The sequence below is a fragment of the Pocillopora damicornis genome, chromosome 2, assembly GCF_964200805.1.
Source record: "Pocillopora damicornis chromosome 2, jaPocDami1.2, whole genome shotgun sequence".
Taxonomy (NCBI): domain Eukaryota; kingdom Metazoa; phylum Cnidaria; class Anthozoa; order Scleractinia; family Pocilloporidae; genus Pocillopora; species Pocillopora damicornis.
The window spans coordinates 25,673,286-25,697,392 of record NC_142671.1 but is presented as its reverse complement, the minus strand read 5'-3'; the positions used below and the strand labels follow the sequence as shown (position 1 = coordinate 25,697,392).

Sequence of the window (24,107 nt, the reverse complement as noted above, 5' to 3'; positions counted from 1 at the left end):
CTGCCATACAATGTGGAAGGCGGGATGATATGTCCAAAACTAAAACCCGGCTGGTGCTCAAATAATGTAATGCAACTTCTTTGACAATCTTTGAAACTATTTCATTTGGAAAGTTGTTTGGACTCACAAAATTTGTAGACAGACGTCGACAGTTTTGAAGGGAAACCATTAGAATTACTTTGCAAAAGAAGAATATCATCTTGCTTAGAGATCCAAGCAGGTATTTTATTAAGTGAGCAGTTGGGAAAACGAGTAACATCTACTCCATCTAAGAAAATAACTTCAATAATCGTTCATCTGTGAATTACAACCTGTCGTTGGTCGTCTTGCTAATAACACCAAACCAAAAAGGTCATTTAATCGCTTCCCTACTGGCTTACAACTTGTTCTAATGCCATTTAACATACATTTTTTTAGTGGCACCGAGAAGGTAAGATGATGTAATTTTAATCGGTCCACAATGAACAATAAACCAAGGACAGAAAGGAACTACGATGAGTGTGAACATTAGGGTAATTATGTCAATTTTTCAGATACACTTATACGAAATGAAACGTGAATCATCCTACCAAATAATTCAGAATTAAAAACTGATTCATAAAGGTTCCACAATTACCTACAAAAAGTAAATGTATACAGTACCAGAAGGATAACTAAGCATTCAGCCCTTGGCTAAACAAGGTGATTATAACATGTAAGTCAGAACATAGGTAGCCAAGAAAATAACTGTGGTACGATTGTCGTCGACTTCCTACAACAACTATGTTTCAACTTTTCAGGTATCTCGGCAGGGAGGGTAAAGAGATGGAAGCGAGGCCGCTTTACTTAAAAGGGCTTAATCTCTTGTTGCTCATACCATTCCTGGTGCAAGCAAAAGGTGAGAGATTTAACCGAATTTTTTGAAAGTAAATTATGCGATGGTGTACACAAACTTTGAACGTGTAACAAATTCCTATATTGAAGAGATAAAAATATTGACAGACAAGTTAAACACACTCTAGACTCGACAGTTCCCGTCTTGGGAGCTTGCGCTTCAATGCAGTTGTGATTCCTTGAGCCTATAGTTATCACTTCTCGTTATCCACATCTTCGGGTCCAAATCATATCGATAGAAAACTGATAAGGGTTTTTCGATTTGAGCAATTTAAAATATCCATTTTAAAATTAAACAAAAGAGCATGTAGGTCAAGGAAGTTGCATGCACTGCATGACTGTACAAACACTGTCGTGGGTGGATTTTTAAGATAATGGCTAGCTTAATTAAAGAAGAATACCAGTTGCAAACAAGAAAGTTTGGATCGGGATCGGCCGTTTGTGTAGCATTGGTCAAGCGAGTAATCTCCTCCTGTGCCTTTACGCAGGGGTTGGCTCAAACACAACAAAGATAAACCAAACTATGATAGCAAACGCAACAAAAAAGAGTTCTCACATTCTGATACATAAAGGAGTTGTTTCAGACCAAATGCCTCAATCTTCAAGTCAGTTGGTTGAACGGAGTGACAGGAGGCTCGAAGTTCAGCGACCGCTTGCAGAAGGTATAGGTTACACCATTAACCAATTTCATAACCCATCTAACATATCTTTGTACCCTATCAGACTTGTTTACAATTTGTGTCAGATGTATTCTTCTCGCGTAGCCCGTGACTTCATATATGGTACCGAGGCTTAAAATTGCTTCTTGCTCTTGCGACGATACTAAGACAGTTGAAATGGGAAGTTCTCGTGAACGCCAAAGTTCTTGTGAGAGCGGTCTGGTTGATCTCGAGTCACAAATTTCGCTGATATCTGATGTGTTGCAGGACATATACTATGACCGCAATCTGCTTGAACAGGTCTTTATTTTCACGACTTTAATGAATGTCAAGGTTTAGTCGAGCGAACGCTTGTTTCGACGCTATTCAAAGACTTAAATTTGACCTTAACAACTTTGAAAGACTATTCAGAAAGAACTCAGTAGTCCAGAACAAAAACAAATACCACTGCCGTGTATGTCATGCCTAACTACTCCATCGAGGAGCTTTTTTGAACACCAAGTTTCAAACAAGCTAATAGGAAGACTTGAATGAATCCCGGCCAGACCGCTCTTAAGGAGGCCCACTCTTAAAACAGACCTAGGCGTAGCCCTCAGCGCAGTATCTCTCAACAATATTAAGAAACTCTTGATCCCACGATAATTGGGCAACAACTGAAACTTTTTAATTAAGATGGAGTTAAGAAGTATGAAAGAGATTTTTGTCAAACGTTGGTTGATCCAGGATGCATCGAGATAAATTATGGTAAGGAATAACTTAGCCGAGAAAATTCACTGAAACTGCGACTAATACAGTATAAACGAGATACCTCATCCTTACAGATGGCACGGATGAAACACGAGAATACGAGGAAGAAGTAAGCGACTCGTCTCCTGCCACAGATATGTTGAGCGAAGTTGCAGCAGGCAGGGAGAGAAACAAAGAAGAGGTGCTGGATGCTGTGCGCCCGTACAAATCTCAAGACGACGATAAGTTTAACATTCAAGATAGAAGACGACAAGGTAAAATATCACGAGGCACCTCCTAGATCGAAAAAACTCTGAACTCTGAAGTGGTGCTGAGTGCGTCCGAGTCTTGGAAAACATGGAAATTCTTGGAGTTTTAAAATGAAATTTCCACGTCTGGAAAGTTTTAAAAAAGTCTACTGGTTTTGAAAAAAGGCGAAAAGCCCTGGAAATATGGAACTCGGTATTGAATCAAACTGGTCGTTAGAAATTACGAGAGAAATTAAGGGGTCCCAGGTTCCAGCTTAACACAGGTTTTACCAGATGTAATTTTCACATTTTACTAGCATCAGTAAATTTTATCCCTCGCAACTTTACTTTCCTTCACCGCAACCCAGCTGCGAATTCTTTTGGGTTCTAAAATTCTCATAGCCAGCCGGTGTAAGGGATATGGCATGTCTGTTTTTTTGTTGTTGTTGTTGTTGTTTTTTTTTTTTTCATAAAAGTTGGATGAGAGGTTCTAAATATGTCTCTATGTTCAAGGTGCCCAAATATTAGGTAAGGAATTAAACAAGATGAAGAATAAAGGCTTAATGGCCGAGTCTGAAGATGAGTCAATTGCAGAAGGTGAGTTCAACATGAAATAACTGTTTCTGTGAAAACTGCTCAATCTCAATGCCTTTAAATGCGCAGATGATCTGCCTGACGAGCGCGAACTTTTAATCAAATGCATAGATTTTGGCCTTACGTTTGACACCTGTGTTGAATAAGTAATTAGTTGTACCTTAAAAACTTATTTTCCCTGCATGTGCATGATACCAATCTAAAGCCGCATCACGTAAAACCCTTGAGATCTATATTGCCGAGGAAGAAGTTGATCAGCAGAAAAGACATAATGACAACAGGAACATTCTGCATCCTCGAAATAAAAGCATGGCCACCGCTAAACACGGAGATAAGGCAAAAAGTAGTAATGGAATTGGAATTATCCGCAAAATGGCCGCCACCTCTGACGAGGGTACTTCCGCAACTGGTTCGAAAACTAGCGCCACAACAGCAACCGGTGTAACATCAGCCGCTAACAGAAACGCGAATGAAAGTAGTAAGTACTTACTGTCAAAACGTGAATAAGAGGGACAGGAAGTTATCAGAGTTCGTAACTGTAAAAAGGTAAATGGTGTGGCAAAGAGTGTGATCTCTTCCATTTCGCGGACTGTGTCCAGACATGAAGAGACTATTTCCCATCCCAAGTATTAAAAACGCTACTTTGAAATAGTTTTGGGACTGAGACGAGTGAAATTCAGGGTGAAGTCGGGCGCGCAAATTCAATCTATGAGCACGATTACTCCTAAACGACGAGAAGTCCGATAACCAATTACTTGTGTCAATAACAAAATGCGAGGAACTCAGAAATGAAAAGTTGAATGTAAGAGCACAAACGTTTCTTACTGATATATATTTAGCTTAAGTTTAACTTCCTCAAGTCTAAATATTGTTTGTTGAACCTACCAGAAACAGTCGCTTAAACCCCAAATACAGGCTGTTAAGACACACTCATATTCAACCATTTTGTTATTGACACAGTTAAGTAGGAAATTACTTCCGTTGACGAATGTTTGTGCTTCTCCCACATTTCCAAAGTAAAAACGTCTTCCATTTAATCAGATGCAGTATTTCAAGAGGCTCTTGCAGCACATAACAAACTCAGAGCAATGCATCACGTGAATCCTCTTCAGTGGAACGTAACCCTCGCAGAACAAGCACAGCAAACAGCAGAATCTGTGGCCAGCGACCCCTCCACCTTTCAAGGGGAGCCTCTCGGTGAGAACATTGCTCAAATATGGCACGACTTACCAAGAGCACCTCTGAAGGCGACAACTATATGGTACAGTGAGAAAAAGTCTTTCAGTTTCTCGTATCCAGAGCTGAACGATAAAGTAAAGCACTTCACGCAGATGATTTGGAGAGATACGTCCCAGTTGGGAATGGGTGCAGCACCAAGCCCCAGCGGCAAGTATGTCATAGTTGTTGCATTGTACAGACCCGTGGGAAATGACATTCATCGCATCAGGGACAACGTCCAAAGGCCGGGGCCCGTACAGGATGTGTATGCGACAATAAAAGAAAAAATTTCCAAACCAAATAACTCAGTCTAGCTTCGAGCAATGCGCAATTTTGTCTTTTAAAGTTTCATACTAAACTATGACTTAAATGTTCCTCTAAAAGCAGAGAGTAAGACAGGAGAACCACACACATCTACCTTTTGTCATTAAAGTTGATTTGCAGTATGGTTCTGAACTGGTATAAAGCGTTCCGGTAAGACACAGTGACTGATAACGACAGGATTCTACCTGTCCAGCTCAACTCTGCTAAGTTCAGTTTGCTTTGTTAGAAAGATCGCTTGTATAGTATATGCTAGAGATCTCCTGCTTCAGAATGCTTGGTTTCCGGTCAATCAAGCTCGTTACATCAAAACTTGGTAATAATCTCATCTAATTTTAGTCTCAACAGGGAAAAATTTCAATAAGAATCACCTTTACAAAAACTTAATCTTATTAAAGAAACTCGACAAAGGACGTTTGCCTTTTGTCCTCCTTTCAGATAATTGTCAACAACACCCGAAAACAAGATAAGTGAGTTAAAAATTATGTATCAGATAATCATTTGTCAAATAAATTCATCCAATATTGACGTTCTCGTTTGTGTTTCGTCCTTCCTGTGGATGATGATGCCGTTTTGGGATTTATCCTTTTCAAGAACACCGGCTTTGGTTGGTATCTGTGGTTCAGGATCACTTGAACTAGTTTCCGTAGACCGAAATTCCAATGTGCCAACAGTAACTGATTCTGGGATTATCTTATTTATAAGCCCATTATCTGTACAGCCACACTGAACGTCCTCACATGTTTCCTTCACAATTGTTTCATTTATGAAACTATCCCTGCTTACGGAAGAATTAAGGCTTTCTCTGTGAAGAAAAAGAGATACAAAATATCAAGAACATCAAGACGCTGTAAACCTGCCAAATAACGACATCGCAAAAGGAATATCTTCAATTACATATACCTTCCAGTTAGGGCAAAAATTTGCATGGATATTTGTCTGGTAACATAGTCTGTTGGGAGATGCGAAAATTTTTACAAGAACGAAGCTCACAAAAAACTTTGAGCTACGATGAACAGAAATATACGAGCATGTTTTAGCACAAAATGGAGGCTATTGAGTTTATAATCCAATCAGATATTTTTGTGACGCGTAGTAAAAAATGTCTACGAAAAGCTCTGCTGCATGGAATATTTACTTTTCAGTTTTCTCTGATACGACCGTGACTTTATGAACAAACAAACATGTCCCTTCTTCTGTAATAAAAATAACTAAATACTCTCTCATCTTAAAATAAATCTTAAACGAAGTCCTTTATCGTGGTGGACAGAAGTTTGGAAGTTGGTGGAATATCTTTTGGGGTATATTGAACGATTATTCCACGAGCGCGGAGATGGTTCAAAGGCGCCCCAAAACATAGATTAATCTGCCCAACTTTATTTTATAAGAACAAACAGAATGTTACAATGTACAAAACCATTTCCAGTTTAACTCGTTATCATACACGAGCTAGGTATAATGGCTCATAGGCCATGATGGCTAAGCCAATGAAAACTCTTAAATTGCATTATCCAATGATCCAGTTTTTAATAACAACGGATATTCCCCACTTTTACCTGGGGCATATACGGTCACCTGATGCGTTTACATCAATGGTGCGCGAGTAAAAAAAAATGACGAATTCAGCCTTTACTGGGGATACGATCGTGTTATCTTTGCAAGACGACAAACGTTTTTATAAATCGATGAAAACTTGAGTTGTTTTGAACTAAATGGTTCGGAGTTGTATCATTGGCTGCTAGTTGTCATCACCATGAACGAATCAGATGAATGATCCACGCATCCACGACTCTTTGCCGAGCTAGTGCGTAGCCGAAAAATATTTTGACTGTTTCAACCGCCGGCTACAAATCAAACTATTGTTTCCAAATTAATGCTTAACATAAACAACAACGACCCACTAAAGTAAGTGAGTCTCGCCCAAAAACTATAAAAAAGGTATTGAAAATATAAATGGTAAATTTTTAGCTAGAATAGAGGTCTTCATTTTATGCTTGATTGTAAATCATAAACGCACCTGCGAGAGATCCCTTTATAAGGTTCGTCCTCTACATGCAAACTCAATTTAGGTTTGCGCTGCTCACGCGTGAATTCTCTTGACTGTCGTCTGCTGCGATCAGTTTCCTCCGGTTTGCTGAGGTTACTGTTCTAAAGTATAACGATATGACACCAGCTGATGACAAAAACCTTCTATTAAAGACAGAAGCGTATAATTTATTCTTCCTGTAAATATCAATTATTATTATTCAGCTTTCATACACTTATGAATTCCGATTTTCTGATTGGCTGATTTGCATCACGTGATACTGGGTTGTGACGAAACAACTTCTTTGACGTCATTATCGTGGTGAACTAGCCGTGGTATAAAGTTAACACACCACTGTCATTACATCATGGCTTCAGCTGACTCTAAGTTTGACGAATTGCCAGATGCAGACATTGATTCTCTTAATGATGATGCAATTCCTAACTACAACTACTTGGGGAATATCTGTCTCGAAAGGTAAGGTTGCGAATTTCAAATTTTTCATTCAAGCTGGTAGAGGTGTTTTTGCGTGTTGTCAACAGGTTTCAACGCCGTGTTTCTTTGTCCAGTGTATTCAATTTGAATAATAAAAATGTTAACGCACTCATTGCTCGTGATTTATCGGGATTTACCTGTACTCGAAATTTTCAATACCGCAAGAGGCTTTGCCGAGTGCGGTATTGAAATTTCTTGTTTGTTGTTAGTGAACTCGTACAGGTAAATCTCCATAATTCAATCACTGAGTGCGCTAAACTTTAAGTAGCTTTGTACCTTGTGCAAAATTTCCTGTGCTGTTTGAAGCAGCTCTTCTGGGCTTAAAAAGTACATCGTGGTTTCCAATTTCTTTTTCGCCTTAAGTCTAAAATACATAAAACTTATAAACACACTGGCAAGTAAAAACAAAAACAAAAACAAAACAAGTATGATGGATTTTCTCGGTACCTTTTGCAGTGTTTAGTTGAGGATGAATGTTCAGGTTTAGTCTTCTTTACTCGATCTTCACCACTTGACGCGGACTGTATTAAAAATAGATATTGGAGACAGATAAGGGCTGAAAGCATTTACCTGTACTTTCATGAAGGCTGTATGTGAAATAAGGTAGCCATAGGAAACATGTCCCATCTGAGAGGGACAGGCAGTGATTTTTTTCTTTTCGAGTCGTTTTACTTTAAAGTGGCGTCCAAATATTGAAAAGTAATTACTTTGGCCGATCTCATCGTCACGTTTTCTACATTGTTTGGTGGTATGGCATTAATCTGCATTGTAAATTTTCATTTACTTACTATTTTTTTTCGCCTTCAGTTCTTAGGAGTTGTCGTTCACAGAAACTATTTGGAAAATTTCAGATGTCAAAAAGTCAGGGACCATTAAAGTCCACAAAGTCTAACAATTACTTACGTTTTCCTCTTTCTTGCACCGAAGTAATAAAGCGACTCCATGTTTACATCTCCCTTGCTTACTGGCCGGATCAGCACAAGTACAACTAGCTCGCACAACACCTGTCAGACAAAAGATAGGACGAAAGGTGAACCCTCCCTACATGTGATCAGAAGGGATAAGCACTCGACTGCTTTTACACTTTTTCGTCCTCTGCAACTTACTACATGCTTAGACATGCTATACAAAAAAAGCACAGTAAAGTCAAACCTTCTTTATTTATTAAATGGGAAAATCCTTTGAGCAAAGATGTAAATTATTCGACTTGCGCGACACTATTGGTCTTTCTTTGACCCAAGGTTTTCAGACGCTCATGAAAAAATGAGGTCCATTCAAAATATACTATTCTCTGATAGGTTACCGTATAGCCCAGTTTTAAGCACATCGTTCGAATTGTTACATTGCTTTTGGACAAGCAGAGATATCAAGTAAATGCAGTTCAGCTCTATATGTCTACCTTTCTCATTAAGAACGACAGACACATCATAAAGCTGGTCCTGTGACCCAATACCTGAAATACAGAAAAAAACAATCATAACACAGACTTTACTCTCTGAAAACGTATACCCTTTATCCTTTATTTACCACCTCCGGCGCTGGTTCGTTCCATTTTCAAGAAATTCAAACGAGTTTAAGCAGTTGGGTGAGGAGCACTTTCAGTCAATCGGTCGGTCGGTTCCTGTAAACATCCGGGCTTTTTTAAGCGTAGTGGAATTACACCACTGAATACGGTATGACCACCACGGACTAAAAAGTTTTTCCGGGAAGGCTAAGCTTTCGACCGGAAATCGACATTGACATGCTCGATCGATACTTGAACGGTACACTGCAAAGTGATTATTCATTTTTTACAGAGAAAATACCTAGTTTGGTAATGTTTTGAGATATTAGCGACTATAGGCACAAAGATACACATGCGGCACAGCTGGTTCCGTCGAGGTTATTTTTTTAAAACAAAAACGTTCTCACTAACTCGGTGACATTTCTCACTCATTTATCGGCGATAAATGTCCGGTATAAATATGCAAATATATTACTGCGAAGTGACATGTACGGAAATTGAATAAAAAGCCAGGATTAAAAGAGCGGTGGTTGGTTACGGAAAAGTGTAATTCGTTTGGTGAAGAGCGAGGAACTAACGTCAAAATAGAGATTCCTCACGAGGAATCGAGTTGCAGACCCGCATATTTCGCGCTCCAATGCTCGTCATTGACCTTTGAAGCTCATAGAGCTTTGAACATCGCTGATTCTAGCTGCATGTGGAAAAATTGTCACATGTGAACTCAACATAAACCTGCCTCATCGTCGAGATCTCTGTGTGGAGACTCAAGCTCTTCCTTTGTCTCACGTTCTCCAAAAAACCAAGCCGCAAGTTCTTTCTCTACTTGTCGTCTGGTTTTTCGATTGAAAGAGGTATCACTCGACTTGAGCTTAGGACTTTCGGCGGGCCGCTATGTGTGGGGTCTGTTATCAGCCAAAATTTGATTACTTCTTTCTAAGGGACGTCAATTTTAGAAAGCTATGAAACCGAAGGGCACATTACATGTACTTACACTTCGAACTAAAAAGCACACCATCTTCAACTGTTTTACTCCTAACATTTCGGATTAGTCTTGTGCAACCTTCGCCTCGTCTGAAATGGCCCAGACTGAAGGCATGACTCTCAATCTTCTCAGTCGTTAAGCTTTTCACCACAAAAGTCGGGCATATGGTGTCAGGAGCTAAGACAAAGTATACCAGTGTAAATAACATGCTGAAAACACAACTATCTTCTTTTGTGTTATAGCAGTGTGACTTTTCTAGTAAAATGAGTAGACAAAGGCCATATTTCTACAACCCTATCACCTGTGCAGGTATTCAAAAGAGTAAAAGAAAGAAGTTACCTCCCGCGGGTCTAAAAACAATGGAGAAGAAAAAGACTGTCCGACTGGAAATAGTTGGCGGAAGTTTGTGAGAATAATTCATACAACTGTCTCAACTTACGTTTCCTTTCATCGATTTTACTGTGCACTGGAGATTTATGGAGCGGAACAACAGGTGTTCCAGGTGTACCAGAGAAACACATAGTATTGTCCTCACTAAATTGTTTTTCTGTCCTACGTGCACTCAGTTCAGCAGGACACCCTTCATAGTTAAATAAATCACCAGACACAGAGTCTGTCGGTATTGCAGCTTGTTTGTACTGCAAGTTGAATCTGTTAAGGAAGAAATATTTTTACAGAATGAGTGACATGCTCTGTTATTTCATCCCAACATTTGATTGTCCTTTTTCTTTTTTCGTGGGTGAAGTAAATGGTATTGGTGCATTAAGACACCATCTCTCATTACGCGCTACTGAAAAACACAACTGACACACATTTAAGTTATGAACGGCTAGACATAAGAGCCATAAATTTAACAAACAGATGTGACCATACAAACCTTTCTAGAGAAGCAAAATCTCTAAAACATATACCATGAGTATATGATTTATTTGTGACTGTAACACAATTTGAAGACACTTTGTTTTCACCGGTACGGTCATGGGAGGAGACAGCCTCATGAAAAAGAGGAATACGAGCTTCAGGTCTACCCTGGGAGTCAAGCCATGTCAGCTTCGCCTTACTAACGCACTCAGGAACCCGTGCCGCTACCCCACAATGCACTGTATCTATCTACCGAATAAATCAAACATAGATTCATGATAAGTGTTCATGCGTATTTAAGTTGGAGTTTATTTTTATTTTTACTCAGCGAGTCGTTAGTTATATTAATAAGAAGTTGTATAAAATAAGAAGTTATGACTAGGAGTGAACGAAATTTAAGGGTTTCAGTAATTTTAACATCTCACGTATGTTGTGGGTTCAGTCCTGAACATGTCTGTACAAAGGCGTGAACTGGACCATTATTACGAGAACGGCTTATTTCTTTTCCGATATGCGTGTTCAATGAATTGAGGCTACTTTTTCTTCTCTCTAAATGCTAAGAAAACTGCTACATAAAGCCTTCTTTTTATTTCGACGCCTCTCTTGCGATTTCGTTAATGAAATTTTACTTTCCTCAAAGCTTAAAGATTGAGCGCAGCTCCCTGTTTTTCTGGAAATGCAGCGCAAAGTGAAACTACTGCTTGCACAGAATGGCCTGGCGTCTGAGGTGAGTCACAAACAAACCACGATGCTATAAGTACGCGTTTGAGTTTTCTTGTCGCATCTTTCTTCCCGCTGGTACTGTACTGGCCAAATCTGTAATTTGCGAGTAAATTACAGATCAGTTTTTAGGCTTACCATCGATGGATTTTGGAGAAGTTTATTTGCCTGTGAACCCAGAACAAAATCGGCAATTTTAGTCTTGAGAAACATAGAGTGCGGTTATAAGAGGAAAAAAAAGCGAATAATAGTTATTACTACTCGTGTGTATTTCACCTTGATACACTTCACTCCTGCTGCAGTGGCAGCCTTTGAATGATCATCACTTGAATGAATAAAGAATGTTGCCTACATGAATGACAGAAAAACAAAAAAATCACGCCCCATTAACGTGCATCAGTATATAATAGTAGTGATACCGTTGATATCTCAAGAATCACGCAATCCTAGTCATCTGTCCTCTGAAGAAGTTACCTTACATCTTCCATGAATATTTCAACCCTTACAATGACAAAGAAATTAAAATTGGAATAAGAGATGACAAACACAAGGCTTCTACACTGTAATAACTGCTGCCTCTAGATTTTTTTCTTTTCAAACTGTTTTTATCACAACCCCCCACCATTATAATGAGAATTAGCAGCTTTACTGAAATCTGGAATCACACAAAACAGATCAAGATAACTGAACCTTGTTTGACAAATCGATGTTGTGAAGTCTCTGAAGCCAAGCAAACAGACCTGGGTTGGGAGGTCTGCTGAACTCCCACAAATACGAACACAAATGCACCAAGAAGATTGGCATATTGACCTGCAATACAGAGGAAGGATGTTATCAGTGCATTGCTGATACTCTGAGAGGCTTCCTCAGTTGTGTTGTTCAGTCAAATCTAATCTTCAATTATATGAGGACATTTTTTCATGAGGAAAGTGTCAATTCAAATATGCAAGTACCTACTCAAAACCTTTCAGGTGACAACTTCAACAGAAAACAATGTAAAAGAAACATAGAGGCATGCTGCTACATAACCACAAATTAGGTTAGCAGTGACTAAAATATGCCAGGAAATACATATTTATAAAATACTTCAATCCTTGTAATTGTTAATAATCATCTTAATATACCACACCATGCATTATGATATTATTTAAATGTTTTAGAATCCAGAATTTTCTGCCAGTTCAAAATTTTGTCAGACATACCTGAGTCACTAATTCACAAGTTAACTGCTTCATTTTCTTCAGCCATTCACAGGTTTTCCCTCCTGTTGATTTCACAAAAGGACAAAACTCTTCAGCAGACACTTTTTGAGATTCAAGTTAAATGTTGTTACAAAGTGAATCTGACTGATTCATACCAAACGTTCCCACAGGAATTCAATGGCAGATATTTTTCATAGAGTTTGATTTACCAAGTAATGAAACTCTAGTTAGCTATATACACTTGTAAAAAGAAGTTGATGGCTTTCTAAAAGGACAAGAACAATTAGCATGATTTAAAACTCATAGCAGGAAGGTATGTTTTTCATATAAAGTTAGAGGTACTTTCATCATTGTGCACTTTAGAAAAATAAATTTATACCATTATACACAGCTAAATTCTTAACGTATTTTAATAGTACATGTATGCAGTAAAGTTAATCAATTAAAGTGCCTTTTAATAGAAGAAAAAGTTAAGTCAACAACTAGTTGCCTAAATTGAGCTTTATCAAACAGTTAAAAATCTAGGACATATTGTCACCTTCACAACTTTGCTTTTCACTAAGTTTGAGTAAAACAACTCTTCCCCACAGGTTGTTATGGCTCCACTTTTTCACAACATTAATTACTGCTTTGTGAATGTTTGTTTGCTCGTCTTGACACTGAAACAATCCCTCCCATTGGAAAAATAGAGCTGGAACCACAAACTGTAGAAAGCACAAAGATAAGGGAGATGTTTTACCAAGTCAATTTAGAGACAGAACAGGAAAGAGCAGTCCATGACCATTAACTGATTCATTTCACAGTAGGCAAAATAAAGGTAAATTACAGGTAAACCATTCTCCACAAACACCATCCAGGGTAAAAGAAAAGTGGCTGCACATTATAGCAAGGTTTGAAAAATGAGATAGAGGTGTTATTTTTTTCCACTTGTGAAGCAATTGTGAAAATGTACCAACATCAAATGTGAACAAATTTACACGTGTAATGTTAAGTAAGTGCATGTGTAATGAAAAGTGAGTGTATCTAGTTGGAAAATTCCCTTTTTTGTATTGTATCCCCATAAGTAAATTAGCTGTAGAGGGGTGTCCACCTGAGTGATTTATCACCATTTTGTCAAAATTTGGTTAATTAGCTGGTCACTGTCAAGAAGTTATTGTGGCAAATGTGCTTGTATGCCAACATAGGTTTAAAGTCTTCCAAAAAAATGCACAACTGAACAGTACTAATATTTATCTACACAGTCAGACATACTTTATAGGGTGTGTCACACACCAACTGAACATCAACCTTGTCTATTTTGTTGAACCCTTCTTCTTCACTTGGTGGTTCTGAATTAGAACAAGACAGTGTGTTTCTTGATGGATTATATTCATTTCGTAATTTTTTTTTCTAAGGTTAAGAAATTGTTGGTTGTTCATGCAGAGTCCCAGACAACAAAAAGTTTTTTCTAGCAGTTGAATAGTAGGTAGTTTGCACCATTAATTAACTGAAGGGAAGTAGACTTAAATACTACCATAAATGTAAATCTTGTTCTTACCAGTATTGTTCTGAAACCATTGTTCAACTTCCATATCAGAGAGTTTAATTAATGAAAGCTCAAACTGACAAGCCAGTTCCCACTCTCTGGCCCAATAACAGATAAAAAGGCCAGAAGAAGGTGCAGTATGGAAATAAATCACTCTGAAGTTACACAGCCCAACCTGAAAATTAAAAACATAGTTATCCTAAGAGAAACCCAGAGGGATTCTGAGAATTAAAATAAAAGTCATGAATAAATTAGGCAGGTAAGTGGGTAGGTCAGTAACTAGATAGGTAATTAGCTTGTTAAGTGAGTAGTTACACAGTGGGTAATTACTTAATTTCAATTGGTATTTTCCAAGGTGGAAAGATAGGTAATTGGCTGCTTACACAAAGGTGGTGAAAAAAAGGTATACTGGAAACAAGTCACAAGGCAGATCACCTTTAAAACATATCCCATATTGCTACACAAATAAAAGGGGTAAGTTTCTGATCAGAAGAAAGTGTAGGCTGCATCAATGGGAGAAGTATAACAAGGCAATCTGGTATTATCAACTGAGTTGATAAAGTAAATTAGCCATTGTCAAGAGTTGCAAAGCTGACATTTCAAGCATTAGCTGTTTATCAGAGCAAAAGATGAAGGGCTAATGCTCAAAATGTCAACTTTGAAACTCTTAACAGAGGCTAATTAATGTTATCAACTCATTTGATAATACCAAATTACCTACAACTAAACACTTGACAGTCAGGACATGGTGGACTGTAGGGAGAGTGTATGTCTCATGTGTAAAGTAATTTGAGGTCTTTCATGCTTTCTGAAAAACTTGTCTGTGTTTATTTCCAGAAAAAAACTCTTCTTTCTACTTAAATTAACCCTGCATGACACTTGTGCATGAAGACAATACTCTTTAATTTATACTGGAATGTCAACAATGCCAAAATCTATCTATAAAATGTGTCCTATTGAGGCCCTCATAATTATTTATTGGGATGTAAAAATAACTAAACCCTTTTGAGCCACCTTGATTACTGAACAAAGAAAAGCTTGACATAGATCTGCAAGGACTGAGAGGTATTTCCAAATGAGAGACACATTGATACATAGCTATAATTATTGTAGTTAGGAGTCCAAATAGCTGTACCTTTTTCCTAATAATGGCCATATACGATTTTCTCTTTATTTTGCTGCTGTTTTCATCATCCACAACTACACTATGGCCCTGAATTTTTTTAGAAGAGAAACAAACAGAAATTTCACACAGACAACTATCTTAGATTGAGACTAACTCAGTCAATATGCATTTTATCATATAACCACTAAGTGTATTCAACCTAAATAGCATGTGATAGATGAGCACACACAGACAACCACAACAAAGATTTTTAATTTTTCCTTGAATTTTTTGTAACAAATCCATGTGAGTTCAGGGCATGACAGCTTTTTCTGAACCAGCTTGTCTCAACCCATTTGGTTCTACACACAAGTCAGCTTTAACTATGGTTTATGATGGGATTGCACCCATACAGCCATATAATGACTAAGTGTAAAACATGAACTTCATTCTCTGCACTTGTTGCTTAAAAAATAACCCTAGTATGCAATGTGGACTATCAATAATTATATAATAAGCTCAGTTATGCACGCATTCTGATCGGTTCTCACTTATGATCTATTAGAGGACAGACGTATAGATGATGTCATCATTAACACTTTTTTAATTCTTTATTATATAAAACAAATAGATTCCAAGTTGCCATGCATCTGTTCAGAAATAGATCACAGATAACATCAAAATGTGGGAAGAACATCAGTGACACACTCGGCTATGCCTTGTGTGCCACTTTTTTGTTCTTACCACATTTTGACATCATCTGTGATCTATTACTGAACAGACGCACAGCAACTTGGAATCTATTTGTTAACCAGCAAGGATGTCTGCACATTTTATGTTCCCCACACAACATCTTGCCAAGTCAACTTGCATGACATGATATCTGAATACTACATTAATGGCTCAGACCTGCATTCAATGACTCAGACAGTTTCACCAATAATTATTAGTATTGCAACACAAACCTCATTGAGTTTATTGACAACCTTCAGAATCACTTCTCGGTGGCTCAGAGAGGGATTAGCTTCAAACAGTTCTGCTGGGTTAATTTTCTTGTGAGTCTGGGAGAAGTGGTGTTTGAAAAACAAAGCTTTTCCCTTAAAGTAAATCAAAACAAATTTAATATGTATTGTCTATCAGCCTGGGAGAAATATCAAAATCTCCTTTCCAGAATGCCTACCCCTGCACTCTCTGCTAACAAATTTGCGCTCCTAGGCTAGGTTTTCATGCATATATGAGGTCTCACTCAAACACTGGCTGGTGGCCCGTCCAGCCTTCAATCTTTCACCAGAGACAAGAGATATCATCATCAGCCTGGGACGGAACGACTCGACACCAAGTAAGCGGGCCTAGTGTACCGACTCTACTGAATTCTATATCTTGGAAAACACACGGTACTACTTGAACAAGATAAATTACTTCATAAGTTACATGGGCTGATTATTTCAAGGTGATTGAGAACAAAAAAACAGGGTTCACAAGCTAAACTAAGTTAAACAGGCTGTTAAAAAATAACACGTTAGAGTCATGGTAAAATTCTAGAAATGTAATCAGCTAAAAACCTCACCGAAAAGGGAGGACCATAAAAAAACACAACCTCTGGCTTCTTTGTCATTCCAGCTGTCGAACCAGATTACTAGGTCTACCACGAGCGGTCACGAACGGATACTTCAGTCTCGTGACTGTCCTCGGTGGATTCACGGTCCACGCCAGCGCAAAACCAGCGGTTGTGTTCATACTTACTTTTCTCCTCATGTATGTCCCACTTGGCGTTATCGGTTGGAGTAATGACGGAGAGTGTTGGTACAGAATTGTGCAAAAGTTATACAAACAAAAATCGCCGATATTGCATTCATTGTTCTTCCGAAATTTCATCGGACTTTCGTGCGAAAGCTCGTGTGAAGATTCTCACCTGCACTTCGCGCCATGTCACTAGAGCAAGGAGCGATTATTCTTCGAATTTTCGTTTCCGAACGAAAATTCGCGATAAGAAAAGCTTGGAGAACACAAAACAATTCTCCGCGCAACACAATCAATCTACCTGTCATGTAATGAGCACAAAGCATGAAATTAAAATATCTTGGCGCGATAAGTTTCGAACTGCGTTCGTAGTGTTTTGATCAGAGTTACGTTGCGTTTGACAAAATAACATTTTGAATTACAGTAAAAGGAGAATTCGAACAAATATCTGGAAAGTACATGTGACAGAGCGTCCAAAAAATTCAGGAAAGCGTATAACAGAAGGAAAATCGTCACAAAGTGCCTTAATTATCGTCCGAGTTATACCATATCGCGAGTCAAGTTTGAGTTACGAGTCAAGTACGATTCAATTTAAATCGTTCCCTTTTTTTTTCGCTTTTAGTTTTTTTTCTCTTTTTTTGTTTTGATTTTTGTGTTAAAATGATGTACCAGGGGTACAAGAACACCTAGTCCAAACTAAAAACGTTTTTCACGGCCGTTAGCGAGGGTTAATTTTGCTCTGATTCACAGCTGCGTTCATAAAAAAAAAAAAAGGGCAAGGTATCTACGAGTTTCCCCCAAAGATTCCGACTTCTTTTTTATTACACACACCTAAGGCAGAAGTCCTTATTCGACGAAAAACGACTCGGAGTGTAAAACTGACTTCTGGTACTTGACCGCCATGTAACATCCACAGGGAGAACATATATTGCTTCACAGTAAAACGTTTGTTACATCAAAATGATCATATTTAACTTTTCTTGTTCTCTCCGTGATATACGGGTTTCACATGTTCAAAGCTTTCCAGGCGAACCATGATACATAGTGAGTGGAATACATAACGTTTGATATGCGCTGAATCGTATGCATGATCAAGAAGTTGATAGTTAACGAATTCAATTTTTCAGTAGTCAGAGCATCAGTTGTGGTTATCACCAGGGATTTAATATGTCTCAACGGACAACAACAGCCTTTAAAACGTTTTGTGAACTTTGCGAAATTCTGCAAGATGGAGAGAGGTCTGTGGTGAAATCAAACGATGAAGTAAGTTGTTTCAACTGAAGTAAGAGGTAAAAATTTATTTAAACGATCAAGGTTTGATTTTTTGTCGTTTTTGGTGGCTAAAACAATAGTATATTGCCTTATGACGTTAAGTAAGGAGAATTAGAAACGAAGATATTGGAAATTCGTTTACTACCGTATTTGACAGTCAACCTGTATTAATTTGTCATTTTTCAACCCAAGGATTTCAGGCGAGGAAATTCAGGATGCCACTGAAGCTCTACACTGTGGAATTTTAGAGCATCTCAAGTCCTAAAGCTCACTGTCCACTGTCATTTCTTTTAAACATACACATTTTAGTTTTCTTTTTAAAAATAAAGGGAAGAAAAGCAATGACAGTGGGCACATCCTTCTAGAAAAGGAAGATTTTTCAAGATGCCACTTCCCAAACCAGTGGGACATGATTGTTGATGAGTAAGGTGATAGGGTAAAAATTGACTTTCCTGTTAAAGTAAGACTGTTTTTATCTTGGAGTCAAAAAATCATACCATGGCAGGAGAGTCAGTTGCTCCTCTCCCTCAGTACAGGCCCGAGAAATTGAGCCTTTCATTTTGCAAAGGAGCATGTAGCCTGTCCTGAGAAATGATTGAAATGCACATCTGATTTCGTCTATTTTTATATAATATGTATTTACAAGTCTGCCAAATGTGTACATATGTTTGTTGATGATACTGGAGATGGAGTAGAAATTGATTTCCCTTTTTGGTTATTTTTATCATGATAGTATATTATTTTGTAAATGAGTTTAATTATTTTTCACTCTCTTTTCTTCGTTTCTCTTTGATTTCTGTCTCCCAGTAAGCATCATGTTTCTTGGTATATTTCCGTTTAGAACATTCCCTCTCACGCAGCTGCCATTGTCGAAATTCCAATTGTAAGATATCAGCAGCAGGAGTTCTCTTGTTCGACTTGTGGAGAACAACATTTCTGGCCATGTCATTGTTTTTTTCCACCCCTTGACCAGTAAATGGTTTGACTGATGTGTACTTTTTCATGAAAAGTGGAACATAATAGACAAGTGCATGCATATATGGAGTAACATCTGCCTTTATATAACCAATTAACTTGTCTCGTAGAGATGTAAATAAATTGATCCATGCTTTAGCTTTATCAAAACAAGTGAGGTATGTTGGGATAGAGGGGTTTTCGCTTGTGATTATTTGATAAAGTTCATGAAAGTCTTTCCATATTTTTATAACCGTTTGACTTGTTTCAGGGTGAATACAATTTGACAATTTTTCTGGTAACTCAGCGAGAAGTTTCTTTTTATCAGCTCCAAGTAGGCTAGTGAAATCATACATTCCTGACCCTTTACCATCTGCATTTGTCTTTTCCCATATTTGAAATGAAATGCCACAGGATCTAATGCTTGTTTGCAGATTTTTCAAATGGGTGTCATTTTGGTTAGCTTTTCTCTTGTTGAAATTTTCCTTTTTGTCCCATTCAACTGTTTCCCTCACTAAGTTGCTGATTAGAACATCCATTGTATGTAAAAGTAAGTGCAGTTCATCCAAAACTACATGGTCCAGGTCTACTTTTAAAAGTGGTTCATGTTCACATGAGTATTTTCCTTTCTTCCTGCCTAATGTAATGACTTCCTGTAGTGTTCTCTTAAGTGGAGATTTATTGTAGTGCTCCAGGTCAAATTCCATATTCCATCTGTTGGTTTTTGCTATCTTGCACCACAGGCATGCATAAATAGATGTGGCACCTTTCATACCAAGCATCAACAACAGAAACTTACAATCACCACCAAGGAAAAACTCAAGATTAAATTAAGAATTATTTATAGTTAATGGTTGCTTGTCTTGTATTAATTCATTTATTTCATTAAATACTGTTGCGAATGATTCTTGCAAAGTCTGATAGCATTTAGATCCCTTAACAATGGCAACAGTGTGATTACCACCAGCAGACATTACATCATCCTCAGTTTGTCGTAGTGAAAATGAAAGCAAAATGAATGAGGAGTTCTAAGCTCCATCTCCATCTCTAGCTCATTCTAGCTCCATCTCCAGAAATTTTAACTTGTATTGGTTTGTCTGCCCAGTTTTTTCCTTCATCTCTGCTCATCATGTCTGCAACTCGTTCTTTCAAGAGATCAGTAAATGACATTTGAGCACCCTCAGCATTTCCTGGTGTTGGGCTGATGGGGCAAATGTAATTTAGTTGATCTCTCTGTTGCTTGACCAGGTATGATATGAATTTCTTGGCGAAGCTCCTGCACTGACTCAGTCTGTCCTTCAAATATATGAAATCTCTTCTTTTTTGAGTTGAGTTCCTCTTTCCTCCTTGTCCCTTTGGCCTTTGCATATTCACTTTGTACTTTTCCACAAATTTTTCTTGAAGATTCATTAACTTTTAGTCTAATTTTTTCATCATTGCTAATTGCAAATGCATTTCCTGGAACAGAGTAATCAAACAGATCAACATAAGTATAAGATAATTTCATGTTTGGTTCTCCATTGCCATAGGTGTGATTTCTATCATTTTTCTGTGTCTTGATAAAATCATGCCACAATTTCAGCAAAGGGTAGGGTACGTCCACAGCTAAGATGATATTCCTTGTCACTGTCTTGGCAGCATAGGCTGAAGAGGGACTTTCAATCCCCAACTTCCATTTTAAAAATGAATCAAATGGAAGTGTTTCAGACATTTTGCAGCGCTGATAACTTCTTTATTATTTTCTTTCCGAGATATTGCTTGAGAAGCTGTTAAAATCTTGTCCAAGTAAGAAGCTTACTATTTTGTTTTTCAAGTCAAATTATTTTCGCGCCAATGCTGCAATCTATGTCAATCTTTGAGCCTTCAGTAGCTGCCCTGTAGCGGTATTGTGCATAACAGGCTAGGTTACTATGTTTTTACAAAATGGCGATCGAAGAGTCCTTTGATATGTTTTCAGATAAACAAGGGAACAAGACCCATAAGAAAAAAAATTTTTTTGGATTTTTGGAAGTCGTTTGGCAGCATGGATTCACACTTTTATGACTTCAAATAGCCTTCAATTAGAAGGTCGGCTTTCGAAGAGATCGAACAGACGTGGGCAACTGATAAAACAACCCTCGTTGTGGCTGCAGGAGAAGCTTTAGCTGACCAACATAAGCCATTTTAAGACACTTAGGGCACCAAAAAGGTTTAAAGTTTCTTCGACTGGGGCAGATCGTAGCGAAATCGTAAGAGTTTGAGAACGGAGGTGAGTGATCTGGACACTCTTCTAATACATTTCAGACGAGGGCATTTTTAGTACACGCTTCCAGAAAATTACTGTGTCTGATTTTCAAAATTTTCCCACAGAAAGCCTTATGCAGCCGCCATATTTAAACTCCGTAATTTGTCTTTTATGCGCATGCTTAGCCGCCATGATGTCTTCGATTTCTAGCCATGATTTAAATTGACTCGAACTTGTATCGTGAGTCGAACTTGACCTGCATTGACCCGAACTTTACTCGGGCTCGAAGTTGACTCGTGAAATGCTATAACTATTATTGTCCAGGGACTTCCCAAAATCACAGTGTGTAGCTAAGAATTGGCAACAGCGTTCAGACGAATTGAGATAAGCATTGACCACATCATCCGGCCACAGTCCTCATATATTCTTACGATAATCGTTTACCCCAACAGGAAAGAGGAAACTGCAAAGGACTGTCAGCAGCATTGAAAAAGAAATAAAATGGCATGCCTCAAAGAATCATTTGTTATAAAAGATAGTGATCGTAATTTCACATTTTGCATTTCTCAAGTTCTTTGTTTACCTTGAGTGACATTTAAATAAAACCAAGTGCTGTAAGGACATGTCTTCCTGACTATCAAAGTTAGAGATGTTTACTCCATATCTGAATCTCCTTTGTAATTAAGATTTGTAGATTACTATTGATTCGATCAATATTGTATACATTGTGTGCATCAAAATTTGTGTACATTACAAATTCACGGAAAACGGGTTTGTTGGGTGACGGTTTGGTTAGGGTCAGTCGCTGAAATAAAGAATTTTTGAGTCCTACAAATATTTTATCGATCCAGAACTGAGCTCATTTGTAAGAAGTTGTAGACGGTTATCCTTCTTTTTCCTCTAATTTGATTGGTTATTCAAAACAAGCCTTGAAATCTACTTTGTAGATCTTTGTTTGTTTCTCATTAGCTGCATGGGAGAAGGATGCGATTGGAGCAAAAAAATTGGTGCGATTCAGTGATAAATCGCACTTGATGAGAGGCAATCAGATTGTAAGAACCACAGGTCATCTCAAAATTAAATATATAGAACTAGTTCTGGCGTGCTGGTTAGCTGTTACTGTCCTTGACTAAAGAGATTGTCCTCAAAATTTCACGTTTGCTCTCGAAGCTTGGCCTCGCCGCCAAATATCAGTTCATTTTTCGGACACGTGCACTCTCTTAACCGTAGACACTATCATCCGACTTACTAGCCACCTGAAGGGGTTTGCGCCAAATGGAGGCTATTGTTTCCCTCTCGTCTGGGAACCAAGCCTCTGCGCGTGCAATGAACGCGTGCTCTGAGTCCGCCTTTTGAATTGCGTTTGCATCATACTTAAACGGACAATAATTTCATCAAAACACAGATTCGTCTGCGGCAAATTTAACATGGGTGATTTCTCTTATAAATTGTTTCCAAGCGAGTCGTAGTCCAATTATCGTAACTTATTTTCCACGGCTGAGGTAAAGAACCAGGAAATGGAGAAATTGACTGAGTCAGCAACTGAGAGGGAGGAAGGATGGCGCAAGCTAACTAACGAGCAGGTCATGTTACATATATTCAAAATTAACTTATTTATCAGCAAGATTGTTGCTGAAATCGAAGTTAAATTGGAACTTCTTACCGTCAAATCATCAGCCCACGACTGGTGCAATTTGGTTTCACGTCTCCGCAGAGAACTTGGAAAGCTCATCGATTGCTTTCCCCCATATTCCTCAGTGAATTACAACTCGTCGGAGGAAAGGCAAACTAAATATATTCTGGAAGACTTTAAGGAGTTTAACAAAAGAAAAAACTATCAAGAAGAATATTTGAAACTAAGAGCGCAGATTTTGGTCTCTGAAAAATTCCTTGTCGAGAATGCTCCCTCAAAAAGAGAAAACGAAGAATTGAAAAACCAGGTTCACCACTTCAAATCTCAGATCGATTTCTACCAGTCGCGTATTAAGGAACTAAAGACTTCTATCAGATGTGTCACTAGCGAAATAGTCAGAGAGAAGAAAGCCGTGCAGCGCGAGGAATCACTCATGGAAACCCAAAAGGCGAACGCAATACAGAGGTTGGAGGAACTGCGTCTCACTTTGCGTAAGAAAGAGGAACTGTTGAAGGAAACTGCCGAGCAGAGACAAAGTGATAAGTGCACTTTACAAAATGAGAAAAAAGAAAATGAAAGGCTAGTTCGCACTTTAAATTTTCACATAGAAGAACAAAGAGTTCTTAAAGATAAAGTTGGAAAAGGTGTTAAAGGAATCATGTAACCAAATATATGAAATTATGCGGTTGGACTTTCCATTTGTTTTAGATATTGCCTTCTTTTCAATAAACAGCGACACCTATCTTACTCTTGCAAGAGTTTTCCTTCCTCCTGAAAATTGTTCTTGCGTACACGTTGAAGTGATAACACGTAGCTAACGGAAGATAACCACCTCTTTGATCAAACCAGCCCCAAGGCGCACATTACATACGCAGACGTTACACAACCTTCCCTAAATGACGAAACTTCTTCAAGACCTATTTCTTTTATAAGTAGGTTTCAAATGGAAAAAAGACTGCTAAGGTTAATCTCAATCTCCGTTGCGTTCCAAAGTAGAGATTTAGATGGTAAAGTTTAAAACGGATTGGTAAACGAAAAGTATTTAAAAAATATGGATGTCGACGGCAAATATACAGCATTAAAAAAACTGGGGTTTTAAGGCCAAGAACCAAAATCATTTTACCAGGTGTGGGTGATCGATAACCCGTGTTAGCTACTGAGACCATTTGAGCTGTGATTTAACCGTGCACCAAATACTTAAAATTACTCGTTCCCAGACCAATAT

The 24,107-nt window shown here is 38.1% G+C and overlaps 4 protein-coding genes and 1 long non-coding RNA gene across 15 annotated transcripts; 4 read left to right on the top strand and 1 right to left on the bottom strand.

Annotated features, from left to right (window-relative positions):
* Positions 1–68: 68 nt before the first annotated feature.
* Positions 69–5,167, top strand: LOC113680102 (uncharacterized). Of its 5 annotated transcripts, none has more exons than XM_089197426.1 (7): positions 69–220; positions 780–877; positions 1,362–1,535; positions 2,354–2,533; positions 3,020–3,103; positions 3,306–3,578; positions 4,142–5,167. In XM_089197426.1, the coding sequence occupies exons 2-7, from the start codon at positions 805–807 to the stop codon at positions 4,630–4,632; spliced, it is 1,275 nt and encodes a 424-aa protein (XP_089053552.1). In that variant the 5' UTR covers positions 69–220; positions 780–804; the 3' UTR covers positions 4,633–5,167. The 5 variants fall into 5 exon arrangements, with proteins under 5 accessions (XP_089053552.1, XP_089053553.1, XP_027052899.2 ...); XM_089197427.1 differs by lacking the exon at positions 69–220 and adding an exon at positions 333–430; XM_027197098.2 differs by lacking the exon at positions 69–220 and adding an exon at positions 376–512.
* On the bottom strand, positions 4,634–17,094 carry LOC113680104 (uncharacterized). Of its 7 annotated transcripts, XM_089197424.1 has the most exons (20): positions 16,803–17,075; positions 16,025–16,156; positions 15,090–15,167; positions 13,967–14,129; positions 13,681–13,757; positions 12,968–13,133; positions 12,430–12,491; positions 11,918–12,037; positions 11,504–11,575; positions 11,366–11,395; positions 10,524–10,756; positions 10,086–10,297; positions 9,656–9,823; positions 8,560–8,613; positions 8,064–8,164; positions 7,608–7,681; positions 7,437–7,524; positions 6,657–6,787; positions 5,543–5,591; positions 5,292–5,444 (listed from the first exon to the last, which is right to left on the bottom strand). In XM_089197424.1, exons 1-20 carry the CDS (start codon positions 16,932–16,934, stop codon positions 5,433–5,435), a joined length of 2,154 nt encoding a protein of 717 aa, XP_089053550.1. In that variant the 5' UTR covers positions 16,935–17,075; the 3' UTR covers positions 5,292–5,432. The 7 variants fall into 7 exon arrangements, 4 of the variants coding, with proteins under 4 accessions (XP_027052901.2, XP_089053548.1, XP_089053549.1 ...); XR_016183957.1 differs by lacking the exon at positions 5,543–5,591 and having other exon boundaries at positions 4,634–5,444; positions 6,657–6,812; positions 16,627–17,094; XR_016183955.1 differs by lacking the exon at positions 5,543–5,591 and having other exon boundaries at positions 4,634–5,444; positions 6,657–6,812.
* Positions 16,986–19,876, top strand: LOC149050486 (uncharacterized). Its single transcript, XM_089192894.1, has 4 exons — positions 16,986–17,024; positions 17,230–17,378; positions 17,927–18,062; positions 18,264–19,876. The coding sequence occupies exons 1-4, from the start codon at positions 16,986–16,988 to the stop codon at positions 18,294–18,296; spliced, it is 357 nt and encodes a 118-aa protein (XP_089049020.1). The 3' UTR covers positions 18,297–19,876.
* Positions 19,877–20,927: 1,051 nt separating this feature from the next.
* LOC149050485 (uncharacterized) lies at positions 20,928–21,867 on the top strand. Its single transcript, XR_016183958.1, has 2 exons — positions 20,928–21,273; positions 21,702–21,867. It is a non-coding gene; the product is annotated as an uncharacterized LOC149050485 (long non-coding RNA).
* A 491-nt stretch (positions 21,868–22,358) lies between these two features.
* LOC149050484 (uncharacterized) lies at positions 22,359–23,627 on the top strand. The gene has a single exon (XM_089197434.1). The coding sequence runs from the start codon at positions 22,767–22,769 to the stop codon at positions 23,544–23,546; it is 780 nt and encodes a 259-aa protein (XP_089053560.1). The 5' UTR covers positions 22,359–22,766; the 3' UTR covers positions 23,547–23,627.
* The last annotated feature ends 480 nt before the right edge of the window (positions 23,628–24,107 follow it).

Bases quoted from the DNA above. Each gene is read 5' to 3' on its own strand.
- LOC113680102 (XM_089197425.1), top strand. The intron at 1,536-2,353 runs GTATAGGTTACA...TCATCCTTACAG, and splicing joins TCAGCGACCGCTTGCAGAAG to ATGGCACGGATGAAACACGA. The intron at 3,579-4,141 runs GTAAGTACTTAC...CCATTTAATCAG, and splicing joins CAGAAACGCGAATGAAAGTA to ATGCAGTATTTCAAGAGGCT.
- LOC113680104 (XM_089197422.1), bottom strand. From the start codon at position 16,934: ATGAAATTTCGGAAGAACAATGAATGCAATATCGGCGATTTTTGTTTG. The intron at 15,168-16,024 runs GTTTGTGTTGCA...AAAAAAATTCAG, and splicing joins TTGTCAATAAACTCAATGAG to GGCCATAGTGTAGTTGTGGA. The intron at 14,130-15,089 runs GTACAGCTATTT...TTTAATTTTCAG, and splicing joins TGGCCATTATTAGGAAAAAG to GTTGGGCTGTGTAACTTCAG.
- LOC149050486 (XM_089192894.1), top strand. From the start codon at position 16,986: ATGTCACTAGAGCAAGGAGCGATTATTCTTCGAATTTTC. The intron at 17,025-17,229 runs GTTTCCGAACGA...TTACAGTAAAAG, and splicing joins CGATTATTCTTCGAATTTTC to GAGAATTCGAACAAATATCT. The intron at 17,379-17,926 runs GTACGATTCAAT...TCAATTTTTCAG, and splicing joins AAGTTTGAGTTACGAGTCAA to TAGTCAGAGCATCAGTTGTG.
- LOC149050484 (XM_089197434.1), top strand. From the start codon at position 22,767: ATGGAGAAATTGACTGAGTCAGCAACTGAGAGGGAGGAAGGATGGCGC.